At 35.7% G+C, this 26,266-nt stretch overlaps 1 protein-coding gene across 2 annotated transcripts in view; it reads left to right on the forward strand.

The window, feature by feature from the left end:
• The window catches only part of LOC112617170 (tyrosine-protein phosphatase non-receptor type 4), a 230,589-nt gene that overhangs the window by 132,137 nt on the left and 72,186 nt on the right, over positions 1–26,266 (forward strand). For both annotated transcript variants that reach the window (XM_025373929.1, XM_025373930.1), the window contains one exon: positions 13,993–14,081. In XM_025373929.1, coding sequence (XP_025229714.1) covers positions 13,993–14,081 — 89 coding nt within the window. The remainder of the gene's footprint in view (positions 1–13,992; positions 14,082–26,266) is intronic.

Here is a 26,266-nt window from a genome sequence, read left to right on the forward strand (position 1 = left end):
TTTTTACAGACCATAAGATATAGTACCTTTAGAATATTTATTTTAAAATATAATTCTTAAGCTATAGGAAAAGTGGCTTTTGTATACTTTTATAATAATGATCATTAAAAATATTCTCACATCACTGAGGCCTGCTGCCTTTGAAAAACTGGTAACCTCCTGGCATAAGCAAATTTGTGAGTGTTTATCCTGTATTTGTGTGTTTCCTCATGTTTTTCTTGAGTTCTTTATCAAAAGTACTTGGAGTACAGCTATTCTATACTCAGTGAAAAGTGGAATTATAATCATCAGTTGAGTTGTGGATAGTGTTTATCTTCTCTTGGGAATGAATAGTTGAGCCTAAAAAGAATATCAGCCTGAAAGGGAATTCAGAGCCAATATTTTTCTTAGATAATTATTTTCAATCATTTTAATACGCAGACACTCACAGGTACACAGATAGTTGTTTAAGTACTCAAAGTTCTACTTCATGTAATGGTTTATCCTTTAGGACCTTTCCTGACCATATTCTGGGAGAGGAACATCAGTTCTTATGTTTCACAAAGCTTATGTCAAGCTTTCCTTTAGAAGACCAGATGAGTTGCATTACTCAAATGATTTTATCTTGTAATTCTGAGTTTTACTTGGAAATCTTTTTGTCTGACTCCATTTAAAATGTGTCTCTTAGAAACTTTCAGCTTTTTTTTTCCTTCAACTTTTATTTCCTTCAACTTTTATTTTAAGTTCAACTTTCTGCCCCTTTACTTTCTTTCCTTATGTAGGGCCTATATCTTTTGAACATGATTCTTAAAAATGTAATGTACTGGTCAGTATTTGTGTCACTAGTTTTTTTTTTTTTAAATAATAAAGTTTAAAACAGATGGAACTTTAAATATGTGAATTAAACTATGGTTAAAAATAAAAAGGGGCTGGGCATAATGTATCGCGCCTATAATCCCAACACCTTGGGACAGCAAGGCAGGAGGATTGCGTGAGCCCAGGTGTTCAAGACCAGCCTGGGAAACATAATGAGATCTCAGCTCTACACATTTAAAAAATAAGCTGGTCATGGTGGTGCATGCCTGTAGTTGCAGCTACTCAGGAGTTGAGGCAGGAGGATCAGCTGAGCCCAGGAGTCTAAGTCTTCTGTAAGCTATGATCATGCCACTTCACTCCAGCCTGGGTGACAGCAAGATCCTGTCCTTTCTTGTAGTAGTATTATAGTTTTGGGTGTTACATTTATGTCTTTAATTGTCTTGAGTTGATTTTTGCATGTGGTAAGAGCTAGGTGTCCAGTTTCCTTCTTCTGTATGTGGCTATCCGATTTTCTCAGAACCATTTATTGAAGAGGATGTCCTTTCCCCAGTGTAAGTTCTTGTTGACTTTGTTGAAGATCAATTGGCTGTAAATATTTGGCTTTGTAAGTTCTTGTTGACTTTGTTGAAGATCAGTTAGCTGTAAATATTTGGCTTTGTTTCTGGGTTCTCTAGTCTGTCCTATTGGTCTGTGTGTATGTTTTTACATCAGTACCATGCAGTTTCGGTTACTGTAGCCTTGTAATACATTTTGACGTCAGGTAATTTGATGCTTTGTTCTTTTTGCTCTGGATTGCTTTGGTTATTTGGGCTCTTTTTTTGGTTCTATATGAATTTTAGGATTTTTTTTTCAAATTCTATGAAGAACGATGTTGGTATTTTGATGGGGATTGCACTGAATCTGTAGAGTGCTCTGGCAATATGGTCATTTTAACAATATTAGTTCTTCAGATCCAAGGGCATGGGATTTTTTTGTTTGTGTCATCTTAAATTTTTCATCAGTGTTTTGTAGTTTTCCTTGTAGAGATCATTCACCTTCTTGGTTAAATTTATTCCTACGTATTTTTTGTAGCTATTGTAAATGGGATTGCCTTCTTGATTTCTTTCTCAACTAGATCATTATTGATATATAGAAGTGCTGCTGGTTTTTATGTGTTGATTTTTACTGAATTTATTTATGAAATCTAAGCATTTTTGGTGGAGTCTTTAGGTTTTTTTAGATACAAGATCATATCATCAGCAAAAAGAGGTCATTTGACTTCCTCTTTCCCAATTTGAATACCTTTTCCTTCTTTCTCTTGCCTGAGTGCTCTGGCTAGGACTTCCAGTAGTATGTTGAGTAAGAGTGTGAAAGTGGGCATCCTTCTCTTTTTCTAGTTCTTAGGGGGAACAATTTCAACTTTTCTGTTGAAATTCAGTATAATGTTGATTTTGGGTTTGTCGTATATGGCTTTTATTATTTTGAGGTATGTTCCTTCTGTGCGTTTGTTGAGATGTTGAAGTTTTTCAAATGCTTTTACAATGTCTTTTGAGATGGTCATATGGTTTTTATTCTTCATTATCTTCTTGTGATATATCATGTTTACTGATTTGTGTGTGTTGAATCATCCTTACATTCCTGATATAATGTATTGTATCTGTGGTGTATTATCTTTCTAACATGCTGTTGGATTTGGTTTACTAGTACTTTGTTGAAGATGTTGGTGTCTTTGTTCATCAGGGATATTGGCCTGTAGTTTTCTTTTTTCTAGTTTTTGCATCCTTGCCTGGTTTTGGTATGATACTAATGCTGACCTTATAGAATGAGTTAGGAGAATTCCCTCCTCTTCAATTTTTTTTGGAATTGTTTCAGGACTGTTATTACTTCTTTGTATGTTTGGTAAAATTCAACTTTGAATCCATTTGTTCCTGGGCGTTTCTGTGTTGGGAGACCTTCTTTACTGATTTCAATCTCACTACACATTATTGGTCTCTTCAGGTTTTCTATTTCTTCTTGATTCAGTCTTGGTAGTTTATATGTTTTCATGAATTCATTTCCTCTGGGTTTCCCAGCTTGTAGTTGTTCATAATAGTCTCTGATGATCTTTTCTATTTCTGTAGTATCAGTTGCAATGTCTCCTTTTCATTTCTGACTTTACTTATTTGGATATTCTGTCTTCTTGGTTAGTCTAGCAGTTTATTAATTTTGTTTGTCATTTTGAATAACCAACTTTTTGTTTCATTTATCCTTCATAATTTTTATGGTCACTGTTTCATTTATTTCTGCTCTGATCTTTGTTATTTCTGTTCTACTGATTTTAGGTTTGTTTTGTTCTTGCTATTCCAGGTTTTTGAGATGCATTGTTAGACTGTTAACTTGTAGTCTTTCTCCTTTTTTTGTGTAGGTATTTATTGCTGTAAACTTCCCTCTTATCAGGGCCTTTGTTGTATCCCACAGGTTTTGGTATGTTGTATTGCCATTTTCATTTGTTTCAAAGAATTTTTTTATTTCCATCTTAATTTCTTAATTGACCCAATGGTCATTTAGAAGCATATTGTTTAACTGATTTGTTGAGACTTGTTTTGTGACCAAACATATGGCCTGTCTTGGAAGATGTTCCATGTGCTTATGAAAATAATGCATATTCTGCATTGTTCAGTAGAATGTTCTCTAAGTGTCTGTTTGGTCCATTTGATCTAATGTTCAGTTTAAGTCCAATGTTTCTTTATTTTCTTTCTAGATCTGTCTCATGCTGAGAGTGAGGTGTTAGTCCCCCACTATTATTGTATTACAGTCTATATCTCTCTTTAGATCTAGTAATATTTGTTTTATGAATCTGGGTACTCCAATGTTTGGTGCATATATATTTGGAATAGTTATGTCCTCTTACTGGGTTGATCTCTTTATCATTATATAATGACCTTCTTTGTCTTTTTTTTTTTTTAACTGTTCTTGAAATAATTAAAATCTGTTTTATCTGATATAAGTTTGGGTACTCCTAACTTTTGGTTTTCGTTTGTGTGGAGTATTTTTTTCCATCCCTCTATTTTCAGTCTATACATGTTTTTAATGAAAAACTGAGTTTCTTTTAAGCAACATATAGTTATATTATGTATTTTAATCTATTCAGCCATTTTGTATCTTTTAAGAGGAGAATTTGATCTATTTACATTCAAAGTTGTTGGTATATGAGGTTTTGTTCTTTTCATATGGTTAATTGTTTTCTGATTATTATATGTATTCTGTGTTTCTTTCTTTTTCTCTTATAGTTTGTTGTTTTGACGGGTTTCTGTAGTGATACTGTTTGAGTCCTTTCTCTTCCTCCTTTATATTTCTTTACCCATTAAGTTTTATACTTTTGTGTGTTTTCATGATGGTAAATATCATCATTTCACTTCCAAGTTTAGGACTCCCTTGAGCATATCTTGTAGAACCGATCTAGTGGTATAGAATTCCCACAGGATTTATTTGTCTGTGAATGATTTCATTTCCCTTTCATTTATAAGTGATAATTTTGATAGATATCATATTCTTGAGTGGCAGGTTTTTTCTTTCAGCACTTTCAATATATCATTCCATTGTCTTCTGGCCTGTAAAGTTTCTGCTGAGAAATTCACTGTTAGACTGGTGGGGTTTTCTTTGTAGGTGATGAGACACTTTTGCTACTTTTAAGATTTGCTCCTGAAGTTTGACTTTAGACAGTCTGATTATAATGGTGCCATGGAGAACACCTCTTTACGTTATATCTGCTTGGAGATCATTGAGCTTCCTGAATCTGAATGTCTAAACCTTTCTTTGTTTCTTTGCCCTTGGAGATACAAATAATATGTAAATTTGGTCACCTTATCTTGCCTCAAATTTCAGGAAGGTTTTGCTCATTCTTTTTTCATCTCTTTTCTTTATTTTTGTTTGACTGGATTATTCCGAAAGACCTGTCTTTAAGTTCCAAGATTCATTCTTCGGACTGATGTAGTCTGTTGTTGAAGTTTTAAAATGTATTTTGAATTCTTTTAAGTGAATTCTCCAGTTTCAGATTTTTTTTTTTTTTTTTTTTTTTTGAGACAGAGTCTTGCTCTCTTGCCCAGCTTGGAGTGCAGTGGTGTGATCTCAGCTCACTGCTACCTCCACCTCCCAGATTCAAGCGATTCTCGTGCCCCAGCCTCCCGAGTAGCTGGGATTACTGGCACACGGCACCATGCCTGGCTAATTTTTGCATTTTTAGTAGAGAGGGGGTTTCACCACATTGGACAGGCTGGTCTCGAACTCCTGACCTCAGGTGATCCACCCACCTTGGCCTCCCAAAGAGCTGGGATGACAAACATGAACCAGCTTCAGAATTTTTATTAGGTTCTTTAAAAAAGTATCTCTTTGGTAAATTTCTCATTCATACTGTGAATAGCTTTCCTGACTTATTTGTGTTGTTTTTCAGAATTCTCTTGTGTCTCACTGAGCTTTAAAGTTAATAATTTGAATTCTTTATTTCATGCTGGGATTTTGAAATTTTCTTTTTGATTAAGATCTATTGCTGGAGAATTATTGTATTCGTTTGGAGATGCCATATTTTCTTGCTATTTCATGTTTCCTGTGTGCTTACATTGTATCTGTGCATCTGATGCAATAGTTGCTGCTTCTTATATTTGAATTTGCTTTTGTAGGGGAGGACTTTTTCCTGAAAATTTATCTATGGTTTGGGTTGAGTAGGGTCCATAGACTTCGATTCTGGCTGCATGCAGTAATATGGTCTCATTTATAGACATCGCAGATATAGCAGTGAGTAAAGTAGATAAAATTCAACCCTCCCAAAGCTTGCATTCTGGGGGGCAAGAAACAAAACTCTAAATGAACAATTATGGGTATATCAGAGTATGTACTATTTGATTCCATTGAGGTTCAGTAACTGGCAAAATACCAATCTTTATTGATAGAAGTCAGAATAGCAGTCAATTCTGGAGGAATGTTTATTAACTGGGAGACTCATGAGGGAGCTTTCTGGGTTTTTCAAAATGTTCTATATATTAGTTTGTGATGGTTATGTTGGAGTGTAAATAAGAACATGTATGTATGTGTGTAAAATTTTGAGTTGTACATTTAAGAATTGTGCATTTTACTATATAGTACTTCAGTTCTTTTAAAAAATTAAGTAGGTAATATGTCAGAGATTGCTAGACGCTATGAAGAAAAGTTAAGCTGAGAAAGGGGAATTAAACAAATGAGGTATCAGGGAAGGTCTCACTGAGAAGGTAAACAGATCTGAAAGAGCCATGTAAACATCTGGGAGGAGATTATTCTAAGCAGAGGAAAGAGCAGTGAAATAGTATATATAGCAGTTCCAATAATAGCTAAGAGTTTAGTATGGCTTGTGTAGTGCGAGCAAGGAGAGGAGAGTATTAGGAGACGAGATCTAAGCAGACAAGAACTTATAAGCCTCTTTCTTTCTCTCTCTCTCTCTCTCTTTCTTCTTTCTTTCTTGGCAGAGTCTTGCTCTGTCATTCAGGTTGGAGTGCATTGGTGCCATCTCAGCTCACTGCAGCCTTGGTCTCGGGCTCAAGTGACCCACCCACCTCAGCCTTCCACGTAGCTGGGACCACAGGCACGTGTCACCATGCTGGCTGAATTTTTTTTTTTTTTTAAGTGGAGATGGAGTCTTGCTCTGTTGCTCAGGCTGGTCTCAACCGTCTCAGCTCAAGCAATCCTACCTGCCTTGGCCTCCCAAAGTGCTGGGACTGCAGACATGAGCCACCACATCTTTATAAAACATTTTAAGGACTTTGGTTTTTAATTATAATCAAAACCATTAGAGAGTTTTGAAGCAATAAAAGACTTGTTGTGATTTACGTTTTTAAAATATAACAATGACTTTTGTTTTGAGAGTATACTATAAGATACTAAGGGAAGAGACTGTTAGTGATCCAGGGGAAAGGTAATGGTTCTTATAGTGTTGGGGTGGTGGACAGTAATCAGATTTTGAATATATTTTGAATATGGAAGTGACAGCTTTTACTGATGTGTACTGGCTATGGGTGTGAGAAAAAAAGGATTTGGTAATTATTTCAAAGCTTTTGGCCTGAACTTTTACTAAGTTGGGAAAGACCTGGGAGAAGCAGATTTAGTAGGAGTGTAAGTCAAGAATTTATCTTGGGATATATTAAATTTGAAGAGATGTAAATCCTCATGAAAGAGGGCCAGGCATTTCAATTTATGGACCTGGAGGTGAGAGGAAAAGTCTGGACTAGAAATAATACATTTGGGAATTGTTAGCTTATAGTTAATAGTTAAAATCATGAGATGAGAGCGCTGAGGGAGTAAATTTAGTAGGTATTGAAGAGAATAGGTCCTCAAAGTTGGAACACTTCAATGTTTAGAATTTGAAGAGATGAAGAAGAACCAGGAAAGGAGACCAAGAAGGAGCAGCCATTCAGAAAGGAGAGCCTTTCTTTCTATCAAAGACACAAATATGTGTCTCTGAAGCCAAGTAAATCAGGAGCAGTCAGCTTTGTTGGATGATGCTGTTAGGTCAAATAAAATGAGGACAGAGAACTGGATTAGAAAAGTGGAGGTCACTGGTGACTTTTCAGGAGCAGTTTTGGAGGTGCAGTGATGGCCAAAGAGTGATGAGAGAATACCCAAAACTGAGAACAGTAATTTTGAGGGCTTTTGCTCTGCAGGACACAGATGATAATAACAGGAAACACCTATATAGCATTTACTACGTCCCAGCCATACTTCTTAGGGCTTTATGTATATTAATCCCATTTAATCCTTAAAACAGCCTTGTGAGACAGGAGTATTATTATCTCCACTTTACAGATGAGGAAAATGAGACACGGAAAAGTTAAGTAACAGGGACATATAATCACTATTTCTGTATTAAGAGCCAATTTATAACTTCTTTCCAAAACCTCATTTTTAACCTGAATGTATTTGAAGACTTTTTGACAGATCCATTAAAATGATCAAATAATTTACAAATGTAATCTCTTGGCACAGAGAAAGGAACTCTTTTCTGAGATTGGAGCTATACATATGACTTTATCCATATCACTCTACTGTACTCAAATCACATAGTGGTTTTCCATAATTCTGATGTGTGCTTTCACTCATTGTGACATAGCATCATTTTATTTTTAGTCAACTGTCTTTCTATATCAAGCATCTTTGTGAAAGCATAAATAGGTCACTAATTGTTTTCATTTTCACTGAATAATTTGTTTGCATTCTCATACTCCATTAGGCCTATGTAAAGCATACAAACATTTTTTTCATCATTAATGAATGTATAAGCCTTTATGCCTAACTACATTAAAAATAGGCATGAAAATTTTAAGCAAATGATATATTGGAAAAGAATATACTGCTACAGGATAAAAGAAAATAATTTCAACATATGTTACAGAAAATTTTTTAATATTCATGTTTTATAAAGAGTTCCCCAAAGGAATAATTTTTTTAAACTTGTAAGTAGAAACATATGGCATACAGATATAATAAACATTTCACAGGAGAAATATAGGTGACCAATATTACGTACTTGTTGCTAATAATGAAAACCAGGAGATACCAATTTTATCGGATTAGCAAAAGTTCAAAGGATTAAAAATATCCATTTTTTGTCTGAGTATGGTAAAGTGGACACTAATACATTGTTGAAATATAAATTTGTACAAATCTTTTGGGGGGGCAAATATTAATATGAATATAATCTTTTCTCACTTCCATTACCGAAACTCCATTCTTTAAAATATTTATAGATGTGTTAGAAAAAGTTGTGTAAAGATATAGGAAAATATACACCAAAGTGTTAATAGTGGTTATCTCTGGGAATGAGGGAGGGAAGCAGGGAAGGTGACAGGGGGAGTCTTTGACTTCTTATTTGATATTTGAAATTGTTATATATTGTTTTGAAATTGTTTTATAATTAAAAGTAATTAAGAAAATTAACAGCTGTCTCCACTACTTAAAATTAATGTTGTTCTTATGTACGTCATAACATTGAGTGGGTTTGGGTTATTGTACTGTTAACATGTGATAATAGAGAGGTCAGAATATTTAAGTACCCTAGGTAATTAGTTTGTGTATAGTATAGTAGTCTCCAAAGAAAGGAGGGGATGTTGGGAGGCGGAGGTGGGTGGATCACCTGAGGTCAGGAGTTTGAGACCAGCCTGGCCAACATGGCAAAACCCCATCTCTAAAAGTACAAAAATTAGCTGAGGGTGATGGTGGGCACCTGTAATCCCAGCTACTCAGGAGGCTGAGGCAGGAGAATTGCTTGAACCTGGGAGCGGAGGTTACAGTGAGCCGAGATCACACCACTGCACTGCAGACTGGGCGACAAGAGCAAGACTCTGTCTCAAGAAATAAAGGAGGGGATGGCACATCACAAGAGAAAGTGAAAGGAACAATTAGGGTATGTTCAGAAAATGTTAGAACATCTGTTCATATTCAATTTAAGTATCGTTTTTTCCTGCTCTTTTTAAACATACGGTTGTAAAATAAAACACAGATAGGTATGTATATCTTACTGAATTACTGTAAGGCAAACATCCTTGTAACTACCACCCAGTTCAAGTAGTAGAATGTTGCCAGCTACTCTGGAAACCTTTTCCCAATAAGAGCTCCTTCCTACATAGTATTTTTTTTTAAAATAATTTTTATTACCCCAAGTGTGCCTTGCTAGAAACTGTAGCTTGATCTTGCTGTTTGGTGTATTTTATTTGACTCACGGTAACTAAGGTCTCTGTCTTTAATCTACAGGTTGTTGCTGCTTCTCTTGTGCTTAGAATTTACCTGTAAAGCACTGGATTATTTTACCTGTAGTTTCTTACAGTCTGGATTTTACTTGATCACATATTCATAATGTAATTCAACATGATTTGCTCTCCTCTCTATCTCCTGCAGATTGGCAGCTTGATCTAGCAGCATGTTCAGATTCAAGATTAATCTCTTACGTTCTTTTTTCAGGCGGTGCATAATGCCTGGGTTTTGCTCTTATTCTGTGCTAGCAGCCATTTGTGCTGGATGCCTAGGTCCATTAATTTATTGGAAGCTGCAAAATGGAGATACCCTAATATATTTTTGTTTTTTATTTGCTGGAATGATTTTATAAGGGGTCCTTTTCTTTCTTTTACTGTTCAGTTACCCAGTGGTATAGTTCATATAGAAAATGCATGAAAAAGAATGTTTGATTCTTTCCTTTATTTACCTGGTTTTCTAGATAATGAATATGAAGCGGTAGATTAGATATTACTGATAAGATTTAATACAGTATAATTATTCTCCTTATTGAAGCTCAAATTAGCCCATCTTTAGTCACCAGTGGAGGTGGTCTTCTTTTGGCTCGTAAGTCTTTTTTTTTTGTTTTTGAAACAGGGTCTTACTCTGTTACCCAGGCTGAAGTATAGTGGGGCAATGTCGGCTCACTGCAACCTCTGCCTCCTGGGTTCAAGAGATTCTCCCACCTCAGCCTCTTAAGTAGCTAGACTAAAGGTGCACACGACCACACCCAGCTAATTTTTGTTTTTGTTTGTTTGTTTATTTTTGATAGAGACGGGGTTTCACCATGTTGGCCAGGCTGGTCTCAAACTCCTGACTTCAAGTGATCTGCCTGCCTCAGCCTCCCAAAGTGCTGGGATTACAGGCATGAGCCACTGCACCCAGCCTCCTAAGTCCTTTTGACATGATCTTGGTCTAGTCTTTGATAGCTTTTATGCTATCTAGTATTTTTAAGATGTTTTGCCACAGACATGAAATGAGCCATTTCTCCAAGAAGCCCTTTTAATGGAAAATGATATTTCAAAAATCTCAGTGTGGGTGCTAAGGATGCTTATTCCTACTGGGTTGGTCATTGTTTCTAGGGTTTTTAAGTGAACAGAGTTGGGAATTTATACTAGTTTCTATACCTATATTGAGATACACAGAATGTTTTGGTACTTAGAGCTCAAGGAATTCTACAATTCACATATCCTATAATTATTTATTTGCTTCATGCTATCCTGTAATTAAAAATAGTACTTATAATTACCATATCAGTTATTACTAGAACAATGAAAATTTTTAACTTTTAAAATTTGTATTTTAAATTTATTTTATTTGTATTATAAATTTAAATTTTATTTTAAATTTAAAAATGTAGAAAAAGAAAAATCTTTTTCTTTTTTCATAGTTGCTCTGAATTTACATTTTCAAATCATATAGCCACTGCATATTATAAATTCTCCCCTTTAATTATCATTTAATCTTAGTTCCAAAGGTAACTACATAGTTAAAGCTCATCACAAATCTTTATAATCTGATTATATATCAAACATTCTCTAGTAATATGACTGGCTAAGTGTAAGCATAAAATTACCATCAGAAATCAAATAACGTATTTGAGAAGTAGGCTCTTTGGAGGAGTGTGAAATGATATAATTGTTCATTGATGTTCCAAGTATGATCCAAAGACTGTTGCCAGTCTGTAAACTGTAGTTGGTCCATGAAGAGACACATACAGAAATTAAGTGTAAGATTTATCTACTTTTATAGCAGTCTGACATAAAGCATGTTAGTGTGATTTGCAAAAGCATCATTAGCTGACAGATTGGAAACTTCAACAACAAAAACACAAAACATAACTGGTCCTTTTCCACACGTAGTTGGAAAGACACTGTTATGAACAATATCAGCCCTTATCTCTACAATAATTAGGTTTTTCAGATACGCAGTTTAAGAAACAGATAAATATGAGAGAAATATGTAGATGTGGGCTAATAAAGTGTTTACTGAGAAGATGGATGTAATCTAGACTTTGGTTTGGTTTGGCTTGATTTGGCAGGAAGATACGAACAGAGATACGAGAACAGGTTTAACACGGAGTTGTGGGCACACAAAACACGTCATAAAAATGACCTAGCTAGAGTAGAAGATTTTTACCAGTTAGGGAGGAGAGATTAAATGAGAATGGTTGTATAAAGGCCTTGGATCCCAAGCTGAACAGCTAAGATATTTTCATACAGACGATAATAGGGAACCATTCATGCCACAAAAGAGTACAAGGTACTTTTTTCTATGCCTACAAGGTACTTTTTTCTATGCCTAAGAATCCAATAAATAGTTCTAGTGAATAATTTATTTATTAAATTTATAGTACAGTATTAATAAGTGATATGAAGAAAAGCAAAATAAGGTATTTTAAATTAAGATGATCAAAGTGTATTTTTCTAGACATTGGAGTTAATAACATTTGTGTCCATGAAGGCTATAATACTTGTTCTCTCATTTATCTTACCCACCTCTAGGAATGCCTTGGGAACTACCACTTCAGTCTAGATATCTATAATTTAAAACTTGAGTTCCTACATATTTCTGAATATGTTGTTTCTTAAACTTGTTTTTCTACTACGATTGTATCTTAATTGGCTTCTCTGTTTATTGGGTTTGGTATATATCTCTCTAATGGTATTAGCTTTCCACAAACACTTGGTGATTTTTTGGTTCTGTACCCTCTTTTGTATTTGTGATTTCTGGTTCACTTGGTTGCGAATGCTATTACTCTTTACTCTAGCCTGCCTTACGTGATGGTTAAGGTGGGAAGGAATACAAAGCCAGTTACAGTGTGCCTATAGTTTGCCTCTTTCAGTTTGGGGTTCTCTATTCATCCCTTCTGAGGATTACCCTTAATTCTAAATTTTTGGACCTACTGTCCACAATTGCTGTTTTAGACAGGCTTCGCACTTTCATTTCCTATAGTTGAATCCAGGTGGAGTGGGATTGTGGGACTGTTAGGAGTTAATTACCACAGCTGCTCCCTACCTGATTATCCTGACAGTAATTTGCAGGCCCCTCTCAATTCTTTTATCTATGGTAACTGAACTCGTACCTGAAAATTTCGTTTCTGTTTTTACCTCCACATAGAGCAGTCACTTTCCTACATAGTTTGGGCTGTGGTTTTATGAATTTTTTTTTTTCCTCTCAGTAAATCTAGTCTTAGCACTTTATGTCTTTAAGGATTCCTCAAGATGTCTGGTCCATTGATAACATATGTTCCTATGTTATAGATTGTTTTTAAATATTACAGATTCTTTTGCTTTATGTATTTCTTCCCTAATGTATATCTTCTATAATGTTTTATGAGGTTGGGAGCAGATAGGCTAGTAGGAGTATATATTTACTCTTGCATCATTTAGGCTCAGTCTTACATCTTGATCCAAACTTCTAATTGATGTCCTTTAAAACATGCTTTTTAATACTCTGATAATGGTGTACTGAAATAATGTTGATTATTGCAAGTCAAAAGCAGCCACACAAATTAATATACACTGTTGCATTTGACCATTTATGTATTATCTTACCTAACAGATTAATAAGATTTTATTTCATTAGAAGTTATTGATACTATAAAGTATTTGTTATAGGAAGACAATGTTAAAATCTAGCTTATATTTTATTTAATAAGTTCTGTCTTCTCATTAAATGAATGGTAGGTGGTAAAAGTGTGCCTTCTGTACTAGGTTACTTGTAGAATCTTTTAAATAAAGCAAAATGGTTTCAAGGTAAATTAGCATCTAAGAAATGTATTTTTATTCTACCTATTCTCTCATTAGTGTAGGTTAGCTATTCAAATTGGGTCATTTAGTATGCAAACTCTCACTCATTCTTCAAGGTACAATTCAAATGTTCTTCTCTGGGGTCTTCTAAACTCTCTAAGAATTATTCTCTATTGTACACTGTCATGATGTTTCTAATGTATCATATTAGTTATAGGACTTCTCATATGTTGTAAATATCGCTTTATTGGGTTCCCTTTCACCAAACTCTGAATTCCTACATGTTTTATTCATGTTTATGATGTTAGCATCACAGTTACTTAGTAAATGGATTGTAATAGTTTTAGGAATGGTAAAATGAATACTAAGTCATCATGCTACCAAAGACAAAGGTTTCTGATTTCTGAATTCTAGGTTCCTATTCCAAAGAGTCAGTTCTAGTCATAAATTGTGGGAAATCCTGAGATCCATTTTGCTTTAGATTAAAGAATTTTAGTAAGACATTTCAGTTTGATTTAAAATTTGTTCTTTATTTTTATTTTGTAATAATTACCATTTGAGTTTCTAATTAGTATTCAGTTCTTTGCAACCTTTGAAAATGCCATGTTTAGTTTAAAAAAGAATCCTATTTTTAAAATATATCTCTAACAAAGCCCATTAATTTAGATTTATCATGTTTTTATTCATTTTTTTGAAGGATCAGAGTAACAATGAAATTATGATTGGAGTGATGTCAGGAGGAATTCTGATTTATAAGAACAGGGTACGAATGAATACCTTTCCATGGTAAGAACATCCATTGATACTTTTATGTTTACCACTGTATTATCAAATATAATAATTTATATTAAAGACAGTGGCTGTTGAACTATTTTAATGTTGTCATTTTACTTGTGAGATAAACTTTATACTTTATCCCACTTGGTGAGAACCTACCGGAAGACACCAAAATAGTTTATTTCAAAATTACTTATTAAAAATTATTACTTATGAATTTTTCTTGTATGGAATTTTTTAAAGATGATCAGAGTTTTCCAGTCTTTTTAACAAAGATTTGCCCCCAGGGCAAACTATTTTACCAGCATCTAACCAATGTGGGTTTTATCAGAGTTTAACCAAAGTGGGAGAATGGAAATACCCAATTTAGACCCCTCCTGCTTTCTTATCTCACTTAAGGAGGGGTTGACCTGAGAAGCACCGAAGATTACAGCCAAGAGGCACAGACCACTAAACCACAAAGACCTAATTACAGGATGAAAGAATGATTCCTCCCTATCCTACACCTTACTGCCACGTCAACATGGCTCATAAATAATAACAGGGAATCACAACTAAAATAACTGTAAGGCTCAGATTATTTAGGAGTCCCTTAGGGAAACCCAAAGACAGCAGGGATGTGAAAAACAAAGATGGAGAAAATTATAACCTCTGATACCTACAGAGTGTTTACACAAACATTAAACATAGCCTTATGCCTTGCCAGGTCTACATAAAACTTCACACCAAAGGCATATTTATTTCTTTTACCCAGTATATCATATCCAGCATTTAGCAAAAAAAAGGCGGAAACACAGTTTGAAGAAACAAAGCAAGGAGGAGAACCAGACCCAGATATGGAAGAAATTTTGGAAGTATTATACCAGAACTTTAAAATAACTGTAATTAATATACTAAGGGAAAAGTATATGGAAAAAGTGTGTAATGTACAAGAACAGATGGAAATGTAAGCACAGAGATGGAAACCTTAGGAAACCTTATGAGAAAGAATTAAACAGGAGTGCTGGAAATCAAATGCATTGCAACAGAAATAAAGAATGCCTTTGGTCTTATCAGTAGATTATACATGAGAAAAAAATGAGTGATCTTGAAGATATGTCAATAGAAACTTCAAAAACTGAAAAGTGATGGGAAAAAGGAACTAAAGAACAGTATTTAAGACGTGATGGGAATAAAGAGAGAAAACAGAAGAAATAAATATCCGAAAAAATAATGGCTGATAGTTTCCCAAAATTCATGACAGCCACCGAATCGCAGATCCAGAAAGTTCAGAGAACACCTAGCAGGTTAAATAACCCAAAAACCCACACTTAAACGTATCATAGTCACGCTGCAGATAATCAGAAAATCTTTTAAAAAACAAAGCATAAAAAGCACATTTAACCCAGAGGAACAAGGTAAAAAATATGTTGTATTTCTCTTCAGAAACCATGTAAGCAAGAAGAAACTGGAGTGAAATATTTTGGTTAAAGTGTTGAAAGGAAAAAACCCACCAACCCAGAAGTCTATAGCAAAGTTATCCTTCAGAAGTTTAAGAGAAATAAAGACTTTCACACACACAAACAAAAATTGGTGGAATTTGTTGCCAGTAGACCTGCCTTGTGAGACATGTTAAAAGTTCTTCACAGAAAAGGAAAATAATATAAGACAGGAATCTGGATCTACAGAAAGAAAAGAAAACAGGGAGGGAGCTTCAAAATGGCTGACTAGAGTGACAGAGGCACTGGTGTCTTCCACAAAGAGGACCAAATCAGCAAGTAGATAAACACACAATGAATAGGACATTTAAAAGAGAAGAGAAGAATTCAGCAAGGAAGTGACAGGGAACCTCTGACACACAGGAGAGGGAAGCAAAGTAGCCTGCCTAGCCAGGATCACCTGAGAGCCAGGAGGAATTGCCCATTGCAGGGAAAAGGTAAGCAAGAAATCCTCAATAGTTCACATTTGCACCAAAGATTACTGCAGTCCTACTTACATGAGAGAGCCCCTTGGCCCTCATGGGCCGTGAAACTAGCATAGGGAGCTGCCTGAAGTCCACACCATGGCATTGTTTCAGAGAGGGAGTTTACACTCCCTCTGCACACCCCCTAAGACCCAGGGCAGTTGCAACACAGTGCCATTTTGAGAGCTCAGCCCCCATCAGAATACATCCTGCAGTGAGGCCCAGTAGCTCCTGCATTTCCACATCTCTCAGACCCCATTGACAACCCTCCGTGTCCACACAGAGGGCTGCAAAGTTGCAATACTAACTGCACCCAAGATGTAGCTTAGATCCTCAAAACTGCATCTCTTACATTGTCATTCACCCTGGGAAATGGGCAGTGCGGTATGCCAGGGAGGCTGTACCCATCGTAAAGAGAGATGAAGCATGTGCTCACCATAGCCTCAGAGTTGCCTGCACAGGAACATTACCATTGACAGCAACTCATTGTCCAGCAGCAGGACCACTGTACAGCTGCACGTGCCTTCAGGGAGGCTAAGGACTGGCCTACCTGAGCACACCTTCCAGGGACATGGACATTTACATGCCCTGTCCACCATCACCAGTGACAACATCAAGGGCCTGAACACAGGACCATCTCAGCTGCTGGCATCTGTATATGTCATTCAGGAACCTAGAGATTGACCTACCCCACTTAGTACAACTGTGAGGGCCCTCACACAACATCCAAGGGCCTGACGATAGAAGTGCTGCCTTACCCTCAGCCACCATCTCCAGGCACTGTTGGGGTCTAGGCATTGGCTGGCCATACCTGCAGCTACTGACACACACACACACACACACCTTTCAGGGGCTCAATAATGGACCTTCTTTGCCTGCCCCTGGCACCTGTGGGCACTTCTCAGGGGCCCAGGGATGGGCCCCTCCACCCTGCCTCTACCACTACTGTCCCCCACATGCACAGCTCAGGACCCCAAGGGGTAGCCCACTGATACTGCTGGCACCATGCATACCACCTGGAGACCCAAGAACTGGCGTGCCCAGCCTGCCATCACCACAGCTGGTGCCCATGAACCAGCCTACTTGGCATTTCCATACCCAGTACAGCTTCACCACAGCCTCTACACCCTAAGCTACTGAGGAACTCACAGACACCTCTGACACTGACTAGAGCCAAATAAATAATGTGAAGACTATGCTACTTCACCCACCCAGAACCAAAGCCAGAGCACCCTACCCAATCCAGCCAACACTATAGGTACATCAGAAGAAAAAATTTGTTCCTATTACAGCCAATTCATAAAATTGGAAGAAGCACCTGTTACACCAGATGTGCAGATATCAACGTAAGGACAGAAGAAATAATGAAATGCCTGAAAAATAAAATAATGATATTTTAAAAATGCAGTGAGATATAAGACAGCTTAACAATACAGAGATATCAAGAAAACAATTCATAATCTGAATGAGAAATTCAGCTGAAATATATTTTTTTTAAAAAGCCAACAGATCTTGGAACTGAGTTCAGTGAATGAAGTAAAAAATACAGTAGAAAGCATCAACAATAGACTAGATTAAGTGGTAAAAATAATTTCTGAACTTGAAGACAGGTCTTTGGAAATAACCTAGTAATTTTTTTCAAAGGATAAAAAAGCCTGAATGACATGGAACTCTGTAAAGCAGCCAAATATTTGAATTTTGAAAATTTCAGAAGAGTTGGGCAAAGGCATAAAAAAAAACTTATTTAGGAAAATACTAGCTGAAAGCTTCCCAACTCTTGCAAGAAGTAGAGACATTAAGATACCAGAAGCTCAAAGAACCCCATAGACATTCAACCCAAAAAGGTCTCCTCCAAGGCACTTTGTAGTCAAATTGTTAAAAATCAAAGACAGAAGTCAAAAAATAGCAAGAGGAAAGGATCAAGTCACACATAATGGAATCCCCATCAGACCAATGGCAGATTGCTCATCAAACACCTTACAGGCCAGGAGGGAATATGGTGATATATTCAAAGTGCAGCTAAACCAATAAAAATGCTGACTGAGGATACATCACCCAAGCAAATCTATCCTTCAAAAATGAAGTAGAAATAAAGTCTTTCTCAGATAGGCAAAAATCGAGAGAATGCATTGCCACTAGATGGATCCTATAAGAAATGCTTAAGGGAGCCCTACATCTGAAAGTGAAAGGATACTATGTACTATGATGAAAATGCACAAAAGTATATAATTCCCTGGCAGAGCAGATAAGATACATCTAGAGTAGATGAGAAAAAGAAAGGAGTCAAAGGTTATTACTCCAAAAAAAAAAAAAAAAAAAAAAAAAAAACCACAGACACACCAAATAATCAAGGGAAACAACAAGAGAGGATGAAAGGAGTAAAGGATGTACAAAACAATCAGAAAATAATTAGCAGAATAACAAGAATAAATCTTTACATATCACTTAACAACATTGAATGTGTATGGTTTAAATTCCAATTAAAACTTAGACACTGGCTGAATGGATGTAAAAAATCAAGACCCAATTCTATGCTACCTACAAGAAACTCGACTTCACCTGTAAAAAAGCACAATAGACTAAATGTAAAGGAAAGGAAAAATCCCATGTAAATGGAAACTAAAAGCATACGGAAGCAGTTATTTTAGACAAAATATACTTTGTAAAAAACCATAAAAAGAGACAAAGAAGGTCAATATCAAATGATAAAGGGATCAATTCAGCAAAAGGATATAACAATTGAAAATATGTACCTAACACTGGAGCACCCAGATATATGAAGTAAATATTGTTAAAGATAGAGAAACAGACTCCAATACAATAGTAGTTGGGGACTTCAGCACACCAGATTCACCATTGGACGGATCATCTAGACAGAAAACAAACATTGGACTTAACCTACACTGTAGACCAAAGGAACCTAATAAACATTTAGAGAACATTTTATCCAACAGCTGCAGAATATGTATTCTTCACCCCAGCACGTGGAATACTCTTCAGGAAAGACCATATGTTAGGCCACAAAACAAGTCTCAAAAAATTTTTAAATACTAATTATATCCATTATCTTCTCAGACCACAATGGAGTAAAACTAGAAATCAATTACAAGGAACTTTGGAAACTGTACAAATACATGGAAATTAAATAACACTCTCCTGAAAGACCATTGGGTCAATTAAGAAATTAAGACAGAAATAAAAAAATTTATTGAAACAAAAACAGCAACATAACATACTAGAACCTATGAGATACAGGAATAGCATTGCTAAGAGGGCTGTTTATAGCAATAAATGCTTACATCAAAAAAGTAGAAAGAGCTCAAATAAGCAGTTTAATGATGCATCTCAAGGAACTTGAAAAGCCAGAACAAACCAAGCCCCAAATTTAGTAGAAGAAAAAACAATAAAGATCAGAGCAGAACTAAATAAAGTAGAGACTGTAAAAATAATACAAAGGATCAACAAATTGAAGCTTCTATTTTTTGAAGTGATAAAAATCAACTAACAACAAAAAAAGAAAGAATTATCCAGGTGTGGTGGCACATGCCTGTAGTTCTAGGTACTCAGGCAACTGAGGCAGGAGGATCACTTGTGCTCAGAAGTTCCTCCTGGGCGACAGTGTGAGACCTGCCTGAAAAAAAAAGAAAAGACAGAAAAAACTACTGGCCAGTATTCCTAATGAACATAGATGAAAAAATTCCTCAACAAAATACTAGCAAAGCAAATTCAATGATACGCGAAAAAGATACACTTTTCACGTATCTCCATGTGATCAAGCGGAGTTTATTTCCAGGATGCAAGGATTGTTTAACATACAAATACCAGTAAGTGAAATACTTCACATCAACAGATTGAAAACCAAAAACCATACATTCGTCTCAGTAGACACATAAAAAGCATTTGATAAAATTCAACATCCCTTCATGATAAAAACAAAAAATTCAACAAATTAGATAGAGGCGAAACATATCTTGACACAATCAAAGCCATAAATGACAGTTCCACAGCTAACATCATACAGAACAGGTCAAAGCCGAAAACTTTTCTTCTAAGAACTAAAAGAAGACAAGGACGCCCATGCTGACCACTCTTATTCAACATAGTACTAGAAGTCCTAGCCAGAGCAGTCAAAAAAGAGAATAAAATAAAGGCCATCCATATGGGAAAACAGGAAGTCAAATTGTTCCTCTTTGCAGAAAACCTGATCATAAAGAAAAGCCTAAAGACTCCACTAAAAGTCTCTTAGAACTATTAAATGAATTCAGTTAAGTTGCAGGGAACATAATTAATGTACAAAAATCAGTTACATTTCTATACACCAATAATAGCTGGAAAAGAAATCAATAACGCAATCTCATTTACAATACCTACCAAATGTTATACTTAGGAATAAACTTAACCAAGGAGGTGAAATATCTCTACAACAAAAACTACAAAACACTGATGGAAAAAAATTGAAGAGAACAGAAAAAAAAGTAGAAAAACATCTCATACTCATTAATTAGAAAAATTAATATTGTGAAAATGACCACACTACCCAAAGCATTCTCCAAATTCAATGCAATGTCTGTCAAAATACCAATGACATTCTTCACAGGCATAGAAAAAGCAATTCTAAAATTCATATGGGTGGGGAGCCAAGTGGCTCACACCTGTAATCCTAGCGCTTTTGGAGGCCAAGGCAGGAGGATTGCTTGAGCCCAGGCGTTTAATACCAGCCTCCGCAACATAGTGAGACCTGTCTCTATAAAAAATATTTTTTAAAATTAGCTGGGCATACTGGCATGTATTTGTAGTCCTACCTACTCTGGAAGCTGAGGTGGGAGGATCACTTGAGCCCAGCTCTTTAAGGTTGCAGTGGGCTATGATCATACCACTGCACTTCAGCCTGGATGGCACAGTGAGACCTTGTCTCTATTAAGAAAAAAAAAAAAAAAAAATCATATGGAACCCTAAAAGATCCTGAATAGCCAAAACAATACTAAGTCAAGAGAATAAAGACGGAAGACATCAAATTACCCTGTGAAGCTGCAGTATTCACAACTGCATGGTACTGGTATTAAAATAGACACATACACCCAACAGAACAGAATAGAGAACACAGAAATAAATCCATGTATTTACAGCCAACTGAATTTTGACAACAGCACCTAGAACATATAGTAGGGAACAGACACCCTTTACCATAAATGGTACTGAGAAAACTGGATATCTATTGCAGAAGAATGGAACCAGACCATTATCTCACTATATACAAAAATCATCTCCAAATGGATTAGAGAGTTACATGTAAGACCTGAAACTATAAAACTGCTAAATGAACACAGAGGAAATGCTTCAGAATATTGATCTAGGCAAAGATTTTATGGGTAGGTCTTTAAAAGTACAGGCAACAGAAACGGAAATAATCGAATGGGACTATCAAACTAAAAAGCTTTTACACAGCAAAAGAAACAGTTGACAAGAGTATAGAGACAACCTATAGAATTGGAGAAAATATTTGCAAATTGTACATCCAACAAGGGCCTGGTATCCAGAATAACAAGGAACCCAACAGCAAAAGCCAGCCTAATAATTCATGTTTTAAAATAAACATTTCTCAGAAACAAAGACATGCAAATGGTCAAATTGAAGGTTTGTGGCATCCCTGCATCAGACAACTCTGTTGGTGCTGTTTTTCCACCAGCGTGTGCTCACATTGTGTCTTTGTGTCATATTTCGGTATTTCTCACAATAATTCAAAGTTTTTTATTATATATGTCATGGTGTCAGTGATCTTTGATCTTAGTATTGTAATTGTTTTGGCATGCCACAAACCACACCTACATAAGACAGCAAACTTAAGTGATAGATATTGTATTAATATTGGTTCTTTCTGCCCCACTGACTGGCCGTTCCTGTCTCTCTTCCTCTCCTTGGAAGTCCTTGTTCACTGAGACACAACAATATAGAAATTAGACCAATTAATAACCCTTCAGTGGTCTGTAAGTGATCAAGTGCAAGGAGGAGTTGCACTTTTGTCACTTTCAATCAAAAATTAGAAATGATTAAGTTTAGTGAGGAAGGCGTGTCAAAAACCCAGACAGACCAACAACTAGGCCTCTTGCACCAATTAGCCAAATTGTGAATGCAAAGGAAAAGTTCTTGAAGGAATTGAAAGTACTACTCCATTGAACACCCAAATGATACAAAAGTGAAACAGCCTTATTGTTGATATGAAGAATATTTTAGTGGTGTGGATACATGAAACCAGCCACAACATTCCCGTAAGCTTAATCCGGAGCAAGACTCTAATTCTCTTTAATTATGTGAAGACTGAGAAGAGAGGTGAGAAAGCTGCAGAAGAACAGTTTGAAGCTAGTGCAGGTTGGTTCATGAGGCTTAAGGAAAGAAGCCATCTTCATACATAAAAGTTCAAAGTGAAGCAGCAAGTTACACAGAATATCTAGCTATCTAGCTAAGTGATGAATGGCTACACTAAGCAACAGGTTTTCAGTGTAGATGAAACAGCCTTCTGTTGGAAGAAGATGCCATCTAGGACTATCATAGATGAAGTTAATACCTGGCTTCAATGTTTCAAAAGACTGACTGAGTCTCTTGTTACGGAATAAAGTTGAAGCCAGTGCTCATTTACCATTCTGTAAATGCTAGGTCCTAAATCTACCCTACTTGTGTTCTAGAAATGGAACGTCAAAGCCTGGATGACCACACATCTGTTTACAGCATAGGTTACTGAATATTTTAAGCCCATTGTTAAGTCCTACTGCTTAGAAAAAGATTCCTTTCTGAATATTACTGCCCATTGACAATCAATGCATCTTGCCACCCACGAGCTCTGTTAGAGATAGCAAGGAGGTTCATGTTTGCTGCCACAATATGAATTCTGTAGCTGATGGATCAAGGAGTAGTTTTGACTTTCAAGTCTTTTTTAAGAAACATATTTTGTAAGACTGTAGTGGCCATTGAGGATGATTTCTCTGATGGATCTGGGAAAAGTAGGTTGAAAACCTTTTGGAAATGATTTACCATTCTAGATGCCATTGAGAACAGTCATGGTTCATAGTAGAAGGTCAAAGTAGCAATGTTAACCGGAATTTGGAAGAAATTGATTCCAACCCTCATAGATGACTTTGAGGGGCTTAAGTGGAGGAAGTAACTACAGGTGGGGTGGAAATAGCTAGAGAATTATTATTAGAAGTGGAGTCCGAAGATGAGGTAGGGGATGAATTGCTGCAATCTCATGATAAAACTTGAATAGATGAGGATTTGCTTCTTATGGATGGCAAAGAAAGTGATTTTTTTGAGATGGAATATACTATTGGTGAAGATGCTGTGAGCATTGTTTAAATGACAAAGGATATAGACTATTTCATGATAAAGCAGCAGCTGGGTCAAGAGGATTGACTGTTTTGAAAGAAGTTCTATTGTAGGTAAATGCTATCAAATAGCATTTGGCAATGTGGTCTTGCCACATTGTGGCAAGACCCTCCACCAACAAAAAGATTACAACTCCTGAGGGCTCAGATGATCATTAGAATTTTTTACAAATTACTCTGATTTTTTATTATACCAATTGTTTTCACTATAGTATATTGAACTCTTAATAGACTACAGTATAGTGTAAACATAACTTTTATATCCACTGAGAAATTTAAAAATTGTGTGACTCACTTTATCACAGTATTCGCTTTATTGTGGTAGTCTGAAACTAAGCCCTAAGTATATCTAAAGTTTGGCTGTACCAGTATCCAGAATGAAAGGGGATATCATTACAGACCCTACATACATTAAAAACATAATAAAATAATATTGTGAGCAGATTTGAATGTTTGAATATTGATATGGCTTGTCTCTGTGTCCTGCGCCCCCCCCCACCACCACTGCCACTAATCTCACCTTGAATTGTAATCTCCATAATCCCCATGTGTCAAGGGTGGGACCAGGTGGAGGTAATTGAATCATAGGGGCAATTTCCCCCTTTGTGTTCTCCTGATAATGAGTGAGTCTCATGAGATCTGATGGTTTTATAAGCATCTGGCATTTCCCCTGCTTGCACTTCTCCTTCCTGCTGCCTTGTGAATAAAGTACCTTGCTTGCCCTTTGCCTTGTGCTATGAGTGTAAATTTCCTGAGGCCTCCCCAGCCATGCTGAACTGTGAGTCAATTAAACCTCTTTCCCCAATAGATTACCCAGTCTTGGGCATGTCTTTATTAGCAGTGTGAGAATGGACTAATACAAATGTCATTAATAAATTTCACACCGTAGATTAAATGTGCAAATTCCTTGAAAGACAAACTAAAAAATGACCTGAGAAGAAAAGAGACTTGAATCTATCTGTATCAATTAAAGAAGTTGAAATTGTAATTAGAAACCTTTTGAACATTTGAGCTCCAGGCCCCTTGTTGTGAATTCTGTCGAACATTTGAAGTAGAAGTAAGGCCAGTTCTACATAAGCTCTTTTAGACAATAAAGAAGGAACATGTTTTATGTGATTATTACCTTGATGTTAAAACCAGGCTAAGACTTTACAAGGAAAGAAAACTGCAGTTACTCATGAACATAGATGCAAAAATACCTAATAAAAGTTTAGCAGATTCTATTGAGTAATATATAAAAATGACAATTCATCATGTTCAAATGGGGATTATTTTAAGAATGTAAGATTGCTTTAACATCTGAAAGTCAATCAGTATAATTAACCATATTATTATAATAACATAGAAAAAACATTTGAGTATTTCAATAGATGCAGAAAAAGAATTTGACAAAATTGACCATGATAAAAAAATAAAGACATAGCTAACTATAAATAAGAGGCACTTTCCATTTTGATTAAGGGCATCTACAAAAAATCTGCTAATATTGTACAAAATGGTGACAGTCTTAATGCTTTTTATGTAAGATCAGGAAAATATATACTTCGTGTCACTACTTCTCTTCAGCTTTGTACACCAGGTCCTTACCAGTGTTTTAGAAAAGAAAAAGGAAAAAGGAATAAAAGGCAAACAAATGGGGAAGAAAAAAGTATAATGGCTTTCCTTGTAGATAAGAATATACATATAGCGATTGGCTTTATTTTCAGAGATAAAAAGGTGTACCATGCAAGTAGTAAGCATTAAGGAGACTAGAATGAGTATATTCTTATAATATATACAATGGTCTAACTAGTCTAGAAAACTCTTCTGTAGTTTCTTAAAAAGTTGGAAATATATCTACCATATGACCTAGCTGTTTCACTCCTACCTAGTATTTGACCAACAGAAATTAAAGCAAATGTTCATACAAAGACTTGCACACATGTGTTCAAAGTGACTTTATTTGTAATAGCCAAAAACTAGAAACAACTTAAATGTTCGTCATGAAGTGATGGCTATTTCCATCCATGTTGTGGTATATCCATAGAATGGAATGCTCCTCGGCAAAGTGGAGAAAATATTTAGTGAAAAACACAATGCAGATGAATCTCTAAATAATCAAGCAGAGTGACAGAAGACAGATGAAAAATACATACTCTATGCTTCGATTTATATAAATTCTAGAAAATTCCATCTGTAGGGACACAAAGTTGGTCAGTGGTTACGTAGGCGGGATGGGTTGCTGTGTTGGAGTTCTAGAGGAAGATTATAGTGTGGCAGAAGGAATCTTTTGGAAATGATAGATATGTTCACTATCTTGACTGTGATGATGATTTGATAAGTACATACATACGTCACACTTACCAAAGTATATACTTTAAATATGTTCATTTTGCATGTCAGTTATACATAATAAAATGCTTAAAAGGGAAAATGAAAAAATGCATTGGTGGTGTAATGGTGAGCCTAGCTGCCTTCCAAAACCATGTGAAAGTTAATCAGTAAAACAGTATAAAATAGTTGTATGATATAAAATAGTTATATAGAATAGTTATATGATCTACTGGAATTGGCATTCCAGTAGAAACAGAAAACTTTGGACAAGTAGCAAAAAAATATTACAGCAGAGATAAATCCAAGTATGTTAGTTATTATCAAAACTGTAAATGTGTTGGATATTCATATTGAAAACATCAAACTGAATTTTTAAATAACTTTATTGATATAATCTACATACCATAAATTTGCCTATTAATGTATACAGTTTAATGGTTTGTGGTATAGTTTCAGGGACAGCATCACCATAATCTAATTTTGAATCATTTATATTACCCCTAAAAGATAACCTTGTAATTATTAGGAGTCATTCCCTGTTCCTTTCTCTGCTTTTTATTTGC

The sequence above is a fragment of the Theropithecus gelada genome, unplaced genomic scaffold, assembly GCF_003255815.1.
Source record: "Theropithecus gelada isolate Dixy unplaced genomic scaffold, Tgel_1.0 HiC_scaffold_15884, whole genome shotgun sequence".
Lineage (NCBI taxonomy): Eukaryota > Metazoa > Chordata > Mammalia > Primates > Cercopithecidae > Theropithecus > Theropithecus gelada.